The 12,289-nt window shown below is 43.6% G+C and overlaps 1 protein-coding gene across 3 annotated transcripts; it reads left to right on the top strand.

The window, feature by feature from the left end:
• Positions 1-6,923: 6,923 nt before the first annotated feature.
• PDHB (pyruvate dehydrogenase E1 subunit beta) lies at positions 6,924-12,280 on the top strand. Of its 3 annotated transcripts, XM_069473746.1 has the most exons (10): positions 6,924-6,988; positions 7,079-7,132; positions 8,434-8,541; positions 8,631-8,693; positions 8,797-8,832; positions 8,983-9,268; positions 9,698-9,808; positions 10,148-10,239; positions 11,286-11,427; positions 11,732-12,280. In XM_069473746.1, exons 1-10 carry the CDS (start codon positions 6,947-6,949, stop codon positions 11,875-11,877), a joined length of 1,080 nt encoding a protein of 359 aa, XP_069329847.1. In that variant the 5' UTR covers positions 6,924-6,946; the 3' UTR covers positions 11,878-12,280. The 3 variants fall into 3 exon arrangements, with proteins under 3 accessions (XP_069329847.1, XP_069329848.1, XP_069329846.1); XM_069473747.1 differs by lacking the exon at positions 7,079-7,132; XM_069473745.1 differs by having other exon boundaries at positions 6,924-7,132.
• The last annotated feature ends 9 nt before the right edge of the window (positions 12,281-12,289 follow it).

Below are 12,289 nucleotides of genomic sequence, written 5' to 3'. Positions count from 1 at the left end.
GCCAGGGCTCGGAGGGACCAAAGGACGCGCTCCGCAGCCTCGGTGAGCCGGGGGGGACGCACCGAGGGCGGCCGCGGGGCGTGGAGCGCCCACTCTTTGTGGGTCGAGGGGCGGGCAGGGCGAGGGCGGTGAGGCCCATGCGGAGACGGTGAGGCTGCAGGTCCCCGCATTCTGATGGTGGCCCACGCTCCCGGGCAACGCTGAGGCAGCCGGATGGATAAAATGGCTCACAGAGGAAGGGAGTTTGGAGATTGTCAGGGGGATGAGTCAAATTGTGCTTTTTTTTTTTTTTTTTTTTTTTTTCAGAAGAGAGAAAAGTATGTTTCACTCAGCAGGAATTAGATTAAGTGAAAGGGTAGAGCTGTTCAGTGAGGGGGTCTCGGTTGCCGGAGGAGGAGGAGAGGGAAAAGGCAGGATGACACCCCACACATCCGCTAGAACGAGCCCAGCATTCGTTCAGTAGGCACTCAATAAACATTGACTTATTGATAATAATAAAAATTTAAAAAATGGGCAAAAGAGTTGAATAGACATTTCTCCCAGGGAGATATGCAGATGGCCAAAAAGCACATGCAAAGATACTCAATATCACTAACCATTAGGGGAATCAAAACCCTAAATCATGATGAGATATCACTTCAGACACATTAGGATGGCTATTATTTAAAACACACAGACATACAAAACCAAAAAGCAGAAAATAACAAGAGTTATCAAGGATGTGGAAAAACTGGAACCTTTGTTGTGTGTGTTGTGACTGCTCCACTAACCAGCCGTTCCCCCTCCCCCAGTCCCCCACCCCCATCTCTCTCCTCCTTGGAACACTCTGTTCCCCAGAACACAGCAAATTGAAATGAGGCCAGTGAATAACCCTACAATGGGCTCAAAGTGTTCAAGGGAAAGGAAGGGACATGCATCTCACATTTTAAATCAAAAGCTAGAAATGATTAAGCTTAGTGAAGAAGGCATGTCAAAAGCAGAGACAGACTGAAAGCCAGGCCTCTTGCACCAAACAGCTAGCCAAGCTGTGAATGCAAAGGAAATTAAAAGTGCCACTCCAGTGAACACAGGAATGATAAGAAAATGAAACAGCCTTATTGCTGAGATGGAGAAAGTGTGAGTGGTCTGGATAGAGGATCAAACCAGCCACGACACTCCCTTAAGCCGAAATCTAATCCAGAGCAAGGCCCTAACTCTCTTCAATTCTGTGAAGGCTGAGAGAGGTGAGGAAGCTGCAGAAGAAAAGTTGGGAGCTAGCAGAAGTTGGTTCATCAGGTTTGAGGAAAGATGCCATCTCCATAACATAAAAGTACAAGGTGAAGCAGCAAGTGCTGATGTGAAGCTGCAGCAAGTTATCCAGAAGATCTAGCTAAGATCATTGATGAAGGTGGCTACACTGCACAACAGATTTTCAGTGGCGATGAAATAGCCTTCTATTGGAAGAAGATGCCATCTAGGGCTTTCTTAGTTAGAGAGGAGCAGTCAATGTCTGGCTTCAAAGCATCAGAGGACTGGCTGACTTTCTGTTAGGGGCTAATGCAGCTGGTGACTTTAAGTTGAAGCCAATGCTCATTGACCATTGTGAAAATCCTAGGGTTCTTAGGAATTAGGCTAAATCTACTCTTCTTGTGCTTTATAAATGGAATAACAAAGCCTGGATGACAGCACATCTGCTTAGAGCATGGTTTCCTAAATATTGTAAGCCCATGTTGAGACTTACTACTCAGAAGAAAAAATTCCTTTCAAAAGATTACTGCCCAAGCATTGCATGCCACAGAGAAATCTTTCATGAAAGGAAGAGTCAATGTGGCAAACGTCACTGTTGTCTTATTTTAAGAAATGCCACAGCCACCCCAACCTTTAGCAGCCACCACCCTGATCAGTCAGCAGCCACCAACACTGAGGCAAGATCCTCCACCAGCAAAAAGATTATGGCTTGCTGAAGGCTCAGACGATAGCATTTTTTAGAAATATTTTTAAATTAAGGTATGTACTTTTTAGACATGCTACTTCATACTTAACAGACTACAATATAGTGTAAACATAACTTTATATGCACTGGGAAACCAAAAAAATTTGTGTGACTTGCTTTATTGCAATATTTGCTTTATTGTGGTGGTCTGGGACTGAACCCACAATAACTCCGAGGTACGCCTGCATACCCAAAGAAATTGAAAGCAGGCACTGGAACATACTTACACACCAACATTCATAGCAGCATTATTCGCAAATCCAAAAGGTAGAAACAACCCAAATGTCCATCAACAGGTGAATGGATGAACAAAATGTGGTATATGCATACAATGGAATATTTTTCAGCCTTAGGAATGAAATCCTCACACATGCTACAACATGAGTGAATGCTGACAACATGCTAAGTGAAATAAGCCAGACACAAAAGGACAAATATTGGATGATGCCACTTATATGAGGTACCTAGAATGGTCAAATTCATAGAGACAGAAAATAGAATGGTGGTTGCCAGGGGTGGAGGAGGGGAGAATGGAGAATTGTTTGTGGGTACGGAGTTTTAGTTTGGGCAGATAAAAGTTCTGGAGATGGACAGTGGTGGTGAATGTGAATGTACTTAATGCCACTGAACTGTACACTGAAAAATGGTTAAAATGGTAAATTTCATGTTATGCATATTTCACCACAATTTTAAAAACACAATCTAATTAGAATATGGTCAAAAGATTTAAATAGATACTTCACCACAGAGGATGACCCTTCACCAAAGTAAGCACATGAAAAGATGATCTGTATCATCAACCACTAGAGAAAAGCAAATTAAAATATGAGGTACAGATCTGTTAGAAAGGCTAAAATAAAAAATACTGAGATTGCCAAGTGCTGGCAAGGGTCCAGGACAACTGGGCGTCTCACACATTACTGGAGGTGACATAAAATGACACAGCCACACTGGAAAATCAGTTTGGTAGGTTCTGAAAAGTTAAATTTACCATACAATCGTATTCCTGGGTATTTACCTGGAGAAATGAAAACTTATGTCCACCCAAAAACCTGTAAACCAATGTTCCATGGTGAATAGGTATATGCAAACCTACTCCCAAAGGCCAGGGCAGCTGATAGGCTAAAGAAAGAGGGTGACAAATCCAGTTTCTCAGAAGGACATTTAATAGGAACTTATGAACAAAAGCTATGTCTCTGGAGGCCAAAAGATGGTGGATCCCTGCACCTGCCCTACAGAAAATATTCTTTAAATAGCAAGCTTTTTTTTTTTTTTGGTAAAACACGGGCAGGTGGTCATGTCTCAGACCCTCTCACAACTCCTGACCACAGGGGAAGTTATACAGGCACCTTTGTGAGGAGTTATCTTTGCCACAGATGTGGTTTCTTGACCTTGCTGTGGAATGCCTTGGTATGCAGGCGTCAAATATCTACCATTATGGCGGTTTCGCTTCAAGATGGAGTTACTCTTGCCATGCAACAGGCTGTTTTCCTACAAACAAGGTTGCTAACAGCTTTCTTGGTAATAGCTAAAATTGGATACGGTCCAAATGCCCTTCATTGGGTGAATGGGTAAGCTGATACACCCATACAACTACTCAGCAATAAAAGGAATGAAATTTGATACACAATTTAAATGGATCTCAAGGGCATTAGGCTGATGACAAGAGCCAATTTCAAAGAGTTACATATTGTATGATTTCATTTTTGTAACATTCTTGAAATAACAAATTATAGTGATTGAGAACAGATCAGTGGTTGCCAGGAGCTGGGGGTGAGGGAGGATGTAATGATGAGGTAACATCAAAGAGTTTCTTTGTGGTGATGGAACAATTCTGTGTTCTGATTGTGGTGGTGGTGACATGAATCCGTATATGTAATAACATTCTATAGTGCTGTATACACACAAACACACACACATACAAGAATGCATATAAAAACTGGTGAGATCTACCCAGGTTAAGAGTATAGTTGCAGCAATGTCAATTTCTGGGTTTTGGCAATGTACTCTGCCTATATAAGATATTATCATTGGGCAAATCTGGGTGAAAGCTACACAGAAACTCTTTAGCAATCTCTTTTGAGTCTTAAACTTTTTCAAAATAAAGTCATAAGAAAAAAAGAGGAGTAAACGACCTACTGATACATTTAACGACATAGATGATTCTCAAAAACATTTTGCTGACCTAACAAAGCGAGACACAAAAGAGTAAACATTGTATAATCGCATTTATTTCAAGTTCTAAAACAGGCAAACCAAAACATGGTGTTGGAAGTCAGGCCTGTGGTTTCCTGTGGGATGTAGTGTGGGGAATGACTAGGAGGAGACATGAGGGAACTTTCAGGGGTGGTGGAACTGTGTATTTTACTGTGTTGAAGCTACACCCAAAAAAGAGGGGGAGGGTAGGAGGAGTGGAAAACTCTTTTTAATAAACTTGCTTGGAGTGACAAAAAAAAGTTGGTCAAGCTTGTAGAGACCAAAAACCTTGATGAAAAACTTTCCGATGACTGACAAAGAACTCAGAGTGACTTGAGGACAAATGTTCCCTGTAACTCTGCAAAGATTAAGTATGAGAGAGGCCTACCTGGCCAATTTACACCTTGCAGTCCCTTTCAGGAAAATTTGTGAGCATATGAATGTAGACTCATTTTGAAAAGATCATGGATTGAAAATTCAGGACTTTCACCTTTTGTGTCTTTTAAACAAAATTGCACCTAGCCTTTCCAAAGTGGTCAGTTAGAATTTGATAAGAAAGCATGTGTATGAAGGAATATACCTCTAACGTGTCTAAAATGTCCACAGCCATTATTTCAAAAGAAAATTCTCAGCTGAGACCTATGAATCACATTGCCTTCCTGGCTGAGCTGCCCAGACTGGCTGCAGACTCAGCATTCCATACTTAAATCTTTGTGTAAGTATGGCTTAAGAATACTGTCCTTTGTTTAGATGCAGTCCTGATTCTGGCTTTTCTTTGGGTCATCGTTCCACCACTTTGATGTCTCCTTTTGCTTTGCAAATCTGATCCCGAAATCTTTCTGTTCTAGGTGGTGGAGGAAGTGAAGACGACTGATTCACATTTTCATTCTGAGCAGAACCCAGGAATCCCTGGGGGCTGACATCTCAAATTCAGGGGTTCTCAGGGATGCTGTGGCTGTCTGGGAAGTGCTGGGCCTTCTTGAGGCTTCCTGGCAGGGACTGAAGGGACCAGATGATGGTGGCAGGTGGGGGTGAAGGTGGTGATTCCACACCTTAGAGACTCTCTCTCCATTTTACAGATGATGAGATAGAGGCCTAGAGAGTAAAGGCCATCTCTATGCAGCTGTCCCCAAATTTATATCTCTAGCCCCACCTAGCCCTAGGCTCCAGGCTCCTATACCTAACTTGGGTATGCCCCAGTCATCTAAAGAATGCACTTTAACTTCCCCAGCTCCTCACACCTGCACCGCCCCGGGCTCCTCCCCTGCACCATCCCTCCAACAACTACAAAAATCCAAAATCTTCCTCAACTCTTCCTTTGCTCTTTAATCCTATTGATTCCAGCCCAAATAGATCTCAAACCTGTCCCCCTACTCTCCACCTGGAAGCTGCCTCCTAGTCCAGCTCTCTCTCTGCCACAGACTCCCTGGGGTCTCATTGCTTCAGCCTTCAACCCCACCCCCTCCCATTCCCACTCAGCAACCAGACTGATCATCTAGCAGTTCCCTTACCAAACTGGCTCCCCAGAACCCTTGCCTTAGACAGCTCACAAAGCCCTGATTCAGAGGTTACAGACTGGCAGCTTGCAGCTACCACTCACAGAAGGGAATGTTTGGAATGTCTTGGGGGGCAAGTGTCTCTCCTGACCCCGAAGAGCCAAAGTGAAACTAATGACTTCCAGAGGCTGCTCCTATGGTCAGGTGTTTGGCATCTCCCCAAAAGGCCCTCTGTAAATGCAGGTTGTGATAATCTTCCCCAAGGTGGGACCCCAACTTCTGCTTTAGGAAGTAGTAAGAAAAGACCACCCTTTAGAGTCAGGCCTAATTCAAATTCTGGCTCCTTTAATCAATTTCTGCTTCAGTTTACGCCCCTGCGCAATAGAGATAATAATAACACTAATTATAATACCTAAGAGGGTTCCTGTGAGAATTAGATGAGCTATACGGCATGTATCACAATGCTAGGCACATAGTAGGCGCTTAATGCGTCAAAGAATGCTTTTGCTCGCATCCTAAGGAACCAATAGTGCTGTCCAGGGAAGACTAGACTCACTCATGAAGTTTCCCATCACCAGAGTACGTGTTTGGTCCCCAAAGGATTCCACTAGCGGCCGGGCGCGGTGGCTCACGCCTGTAATCCCAGCACTCTGGGAGGCCGAGGTGAGAGGATGGCTTGAGGCCAGGAGTTCGAGACCAGCCTAAGAAAGAACAAGACCCCGGTCTCTACAAAAAATAGAAAAATTAGCCGGTTGTGGTGGCGCGAGCCTATAGTCCCAGCTACTCGGGAGGCTGAGGCAGGAGGATCACTTGAGCCCAGGAGTTTGAGGCTGCTGTGGGCTATGATGACACCACTTGCACTCTAGCCTAGGAAATAGTGAGACTCTGTCTCAAAAAAAAAAAAAAAAAAAGGATTCCAGTAGCCACAGAAGGCTGGCCTAAGTCTTAAGCTCCCTCTGGCCTAGAGAGATCATGCTCCTCAGAGTCTGACTTCTAGTCCTCGAGCTTCAAGCGACAACGGCCAAGGACGTGTGCCCGGCGTGCACCCCGCAAGCCAGCCACCGCCTGCTGTCAATAAAGTTGATTTGAGCCGGCCGGAGGCGGAGAGGCAGAGCCAACCACACGCCACCTCGGCCGGCCCCTTCGCCCCTTCGGCCGGTGAGCGGATGGGCGGGGCACGCAGGCATCGCGCCCTGTTATTGGCCTGCGCCCGTGGGGGAGGCGGGGCCTGCTCGCGTCGTCGGACACGCTGTGTTGTCAGCTGCTAGAGGACACGACCAAGATGGCGGCGGTGTCTGGGCTGGTGCGGAGACCCCTTCAGCAGGTGGGCAGCGGCACGCGGCCCCGATGGCCCTGCGCGACCCCTACCACTCTCTCTGCGTCCCCTCTGAGCGTCCTTCTCTCTCCCCGCCAGGTCTCCGGGCTGCTGAAGAGACGTTTTCACCGGACCGCACCAGCTGCGCTGCAGGTAACTGACGCGGACGCTGGCCGGACTAGGGTCGGGAGGGGGCCCTTACGCCGGGGCGGAGGCTGGGGTCGCGCCTGCGCCGTGTCCTGCGGGCGCCGCGGGGAGAGACTGCGCCGTGGGCCCTGCGGTTTGCAGACGTCCGCATCCTGCGTGGGACCCGTGCTGCCTCTGTCGACGCCTGGCGCCAATCTCACCGGCGTGTCACCCCCCCCCCCCCCGAGGCTGTTTGGAATTAGATGGGCAATTGGAGAAAACTAAGACTAAACGTTTCCTCCTTCACCCCCCGCTTTTTTAAAAATTGTGGTGAAATATACATAACTTAAAATGTACTTTTTAAAAGTGTATAATTCAGTGACATTGAGTACATTCACATCCATCGGCACCATCCATTTCCAGAACTTTTTCATCATCCCAAACAGAAACTCTTCATCCATTACACGGTAACTCCTCATTCCCCCTCCCCTGGTAACCTCTGTTACACTTTTCTGTCTCTGCGAGTTTGTCTATGGTAAAACCTCATGTAAGTGGAATCATTTGTCCTTTTATGTCTGGCTTATTTCACTTAGCATAATGTCTTCAAGGTTCATCCATGTTGTAGCATGTGTCAGAATTTGATTCCTTTGTAAAGCTGAATAATATTCCACTGTATGTACGTTTTATTTATCCATTCAACGATGGACGACCTTTGGGTTGTTTTGGTTATTGTGGATGATGCAGCTGTGAGCATTGGTGTGCAAGTATGTGTTTGAATCCCAGCTTTCAGTTCTTTTGGGGTATATACCTAGAAGTGAAATTGCTGGATCATATGGTTCCCTCCCACCTTTTTTTTTTAACTAGAGAAATCCACCATTCCATGTATTAAGATAAGAACTCCTTCATCCTGAATGTAGTGTTTGGCAGTGCCTGCCACCTAGTGAGAGATCAGTTACTAGCATTAGTTAGGTGTTCTTGGCAGTTCTCTGCCCCATAGTACTCCAAGTATGGTAATAAAACAACTCAGTGTATTTTCTACTTAGGAAATTGTCTGTGTGCTAGTCTGGCCAGCAAGCAGGTTTCTCAGACTTGGATGCAAATCAAGGAACGTATTCAGTAAATTTATCATTAATACATCCAATCAAAGACCGATTCTGTGTGATAGAAATGTTACTTTTAGAATTCTTTGAACTTTTGAAGAGAAGCCTATTCTAGTGTTAGTTTTTATATTGTATGCTGAGGGCAGCCTGGGTATAAAAGAAGAGAATTTCAATAGAATCTCTAAATAGTCCTGTAGTTTATCAACTATTTTCCCATACCTGTGACAGGTGACAGTTCGTGATGCTATAAATCAAGGTATGGATGAGGAGCTGGAAAGAGATGAGAAGGTATTTCTGCTTGGGGAAGAAGTTGCCCAGTATGATGGGGCATACAAGGTAACTAAAATCTGTGAAAGTTATACAAAATCGAGGAGGCTATTGACCCAGATATACTTAAAAGTAATGGGATCAACTCTTAATTGTAGGTTAGTCGAGGCCTGTGGAAGAAATATGGAGACAAGAGGATCATAGACACTCCCATATCCGAAGTAAGCCTTCCAGCAGGAAGCAGACCTTTGAGGGGCATGTCTGTTAGTGTTCATTGTCCTAATTTTTATGGATTTTCATCTACATTTGTATTCTCCATTACAGATGGGATTTGCTGGGATTGCTGTAGGTGCAGCTATGGTATGTGAAACTTTTATGAAGCTAATCCAAAGAAATTACTTTTAACATGACCTTTTAAAAACATTTGAATGTTGGAGGAATGGAGGGGTTGTTTGCTGTTTTTCATTGCTGTTTCTAGTCTTTCTAACATCCATGTTTTTGATTTGACAGGCTGGGTTGCGGCCCATTTGTGAATTTATGACCTTCAATTTCTCTATGCAAGCCATTGACCAGGTTATAAACTCAGCTGCCAAAACCTACTACATGTCAGGGGGCCTTCAGCCTGTGCCCATAGTCTTCAGGGGGCCCAATGGTGCCTCAGCAGGCGTAGCTGCTCAACACTCACAGTGCTTTGCTGCGTGGTATGGGCACTGCCCAGGCTTAAAGGTGGTCAGCCCCTGGAGTTCAGAGGATGCCAAAGGACTTATAAAATCAGCCATTCGGGATAACAATCCAGGTCAGCAGAGTGACCCGTGGGTCTCTTTTGGAGATTGAAAAACTAAGATGAAATCTTTGCATTGAAGGAACCAAAAGTCTTTTAGTTAGGCTTAGACATAGCATATAAAATGTTAATCATATATAGATTTAGTAAAAATAGTAAAGAATGTGGTTGTTTTCTTATTTCTGACTATAACGGGGCCCGTTAAGGAGACATTTACTACACACCCACAACACTGGTTTAACCTCAACTGATAAAATTATATTGACCAAACTATAAATGTAAGAACCTAAACCATCCTCACAGCTACCAGACATGAGAGAAACAAGGCTCCCTAATCAGCACAGTGAAACTTTTCACAAGAGAAATGATATTGCCATATATACATTTTTAGTCATTCTGCATGTGATTAGTTACTTTTGTTTAAATATTTATGATATTTTGCAGTGGTGGTGCTAGAGAACGAATTGATGTATGGAGTTCCCTTTGAATTTCCTGCTGAAGCTCAGTCAAAAGATTTTCTCATTCCTATTGGAAAAGCCAAAATAGAAAGACAAGGTGAGAGAACTTAGCATACATTTAAACATTATTTTTAATCCAGCTCCTCTATTTATGTTGCTCAGATTTAATCTAGGAGTTATTGCCAATTACTGTGACTAAAAAATTATAGGATGAGCTCAACTTAATTTGTGATGCCCTGATTTCTCATTCAGTTGTGCTTTTCTCAGTCTCAGTCCAGTAGATTTGTATTTTGTTTCTAGGAAGGCTGCTACATTCCTCAGCTCACTGGAATGAAGTTGAGTTGAAGACTTTATAAACAAGTAAGAGCCACAGGTGGCTGCAGAGTGGCACAGCATCTTTAGTTTCCACCTCTGATCTGTGACCACTCTGTTTCAGGGACACATATAACCGTGGTTTCCCATTCAAGACCTGTGGGCCACTGCATAGAAGCTGCAACGGTACTATCTAAAGAGGGAATTGAATGTGAGGTGAGTGGACATTCACTTGTTCTTAAGGAATCAGAAAGGCTCCTTTTCTTTGAGACAGAGTCTCGCTCTGTTGCCCGGGCTAGAGTGCCATGGCGTCAGCCTAGCTCACAGCAACCTCAAACTCCTGGGCTCAAGCGATCCTTCTGCCTCAGCCTCCCAAGTAGCTGGGACTACAGGCACGCGCCACCATGCCTGGCTAATTTTTTCTATATATTTTTAGTTGTCTGGCTAATTTCTTCCTATTTTTAGTAGAGACTGGGGGTCTCACTCTTGCTCAGGCTGGTCTCGAACTCCTCACCTTGAGCGACCCTCCTGCCTCAGCCTCCCAGAGTGTTAGGATTACAGGTGTGAGCCACCGCACCCGGCCCAGAAAGGCTCCTTTTAATAGGCTCCCAGAAATAGTTCTGTAACAGGTTAACTAGATGTAAAGTCTTGCTTTGTCACACATTTCTGTCTTTGCTTAAAGCTGGGAACCTGCTTGCTTTTCAAATATTAATACTTAGCTTTTTAGCACTTAGGTTCTGAATCTTTTAGAATAGTACCTGTTTTCTCAAGTTAAGATCCAGCCTTGGAGCTAGAGCTAGGGGAAAAATCAGAAGTTAATGATTCTAAGCCTCGTATCCAGAACCTACCACTTGCTAGTTATACTTGGGCAAGTTATGTACTCTAAATCTCAGTTTCAGCAGCTATAAAATAGGGATAAGTACTGTTCTATCATAGGGTGGTTGTGAGAATTATACTTAGTGTTGTGTCTGATACACAGTAAGCACTCAAATGTTAGCTATTTATTTTTATAAGAGGGAAGTTAAAGCCAATAAGGATAAATGAATCTATCAGAACAGAGCTGCTTATAGTAGAGATAGAGTTTTTTTTGTTTTAATTAATTTCTCCTTTACAGTTTCAATATTCATGTGACTGTTCATAGGCAGATAAGATTTCCCTAGACCCAAAGATTAACAAGAAACAAAAAAGGAAGTGGCATTATGGGGACAGGGATCTATTTGTGATGCAGCAGCTGAGACTTACTTGTTATATTATCTGTTTAGGTGATAAATATGCGTACCATCAGGCCAATGGACATTGAAACCATAGAAGCCAGTGTCATGAAGACAAATCATCTCATAACCGTGGAAGGAGGCTGGCCACAGTTTGGAGTAGGAGCTGAAATCTGTGCCAGGATCATGGAAGGTATTTCAGAGAAACTGGTTCTAGAATACAGTCAAGCTATAATAAACATTGTATACCTGAATACATACTGGATAAGGAGATTGAAAGCTAGGGGTGGCCAAATGACTTGAACTTTTCAACTTGTCGTTTTGGAATGTCTCTTTAGGGTGAATGTTTAAAAAATCAAAACCAGAAACAGTTCCCCATAATTAACATTCCTTTGCCTTATGTTTTCTCTTCCTGAGCAGATACACCTCTGAGCCAAGGTGGTCGTATTCAGGGCTTTGCTTGCCTCTCTCTCTGTTAAGCCTGCCTTCTCTCCTAGGTCCTGCATTCAATTTCCTGGATGCTCCCGCTGTTCGTGTCACTGGTGCTGACGTCCCTATGCCTTATGCAAAGATTCTAGAAGACAACTCTGTACCTCAGGTCAAAGACATCATATTTGCAATAAAGAAAACATTAAATATCTAGCTTGGACTTGAATATCAAGTCATTGAAATTTATTTGAAATACTTGCTGGCACTTCATCTGGATTGTACTGCAAGACCTTACTATTATTCATAAAGGAAAATGATCTCTAAAGCAACAACAGATGTTTTTGTACTGGGAAGAAGTTTTAAATGTGTGTATGTGTGGAGAATTCTCCACTCTTCTGCCCTAGACTCCATGCTACTCTGTGTCTGTTACAGTTGCCATGTTCTTTGAATAAGATTAATGTAAAATTTTACCTTCTTTCACTATAAGGACAAAATATGAATGTGACAGAATCTTGTTGCAAGATATATCCAAAAAAAAGATAACTTATATGTATAAAATGAAAGCATATAATCATTTAGATTGTTTTGATAAGGAATAAAGGAATTCCTGACTATGACCAATTATA

Source organism: Eulemur rufifrons, chromosome 7 (genome assembly GCF_041146395.1).
Source record: "Eulemur rufifrons isolate Redbay chromosome 7, OSU_ERuf_1, whole genome shotgun sequence".
NCBI lineage: Eukaryota > Metazoa > Chordata > Mammalia > Primates > Lemuridae > Eulemur > Eulemur rufifrons.
This window is presented reverse-complemented; position numbering and strand designations above follow the sequence as displayed.

Excerpts from the sequence above, each read along its gene's own strand:
- PDHB (XM_069473745.1), top strand. The coding sequence starts at position 6,947 with ATGGCGGCGGTGTCTGGGCTGGTGCGGAGACCCCTTCAGCAGGTGGGC. Across the intron at positions 7,133-8,433 it reads CCGCACCAGCTGCGCTGCAG|GTGACAGTTCGTGATGCTAT; the intron begins GTAACTGACGCG and ends TACCTGTGACAG. Across the intron at positions 9,809-10,147 it reads AGCCAAAATAGAAAGACAAG|GGACACATATAACCGTGGTT; the intron begins GTGAGAGAACTT and ends ACTCTGTTTCAG.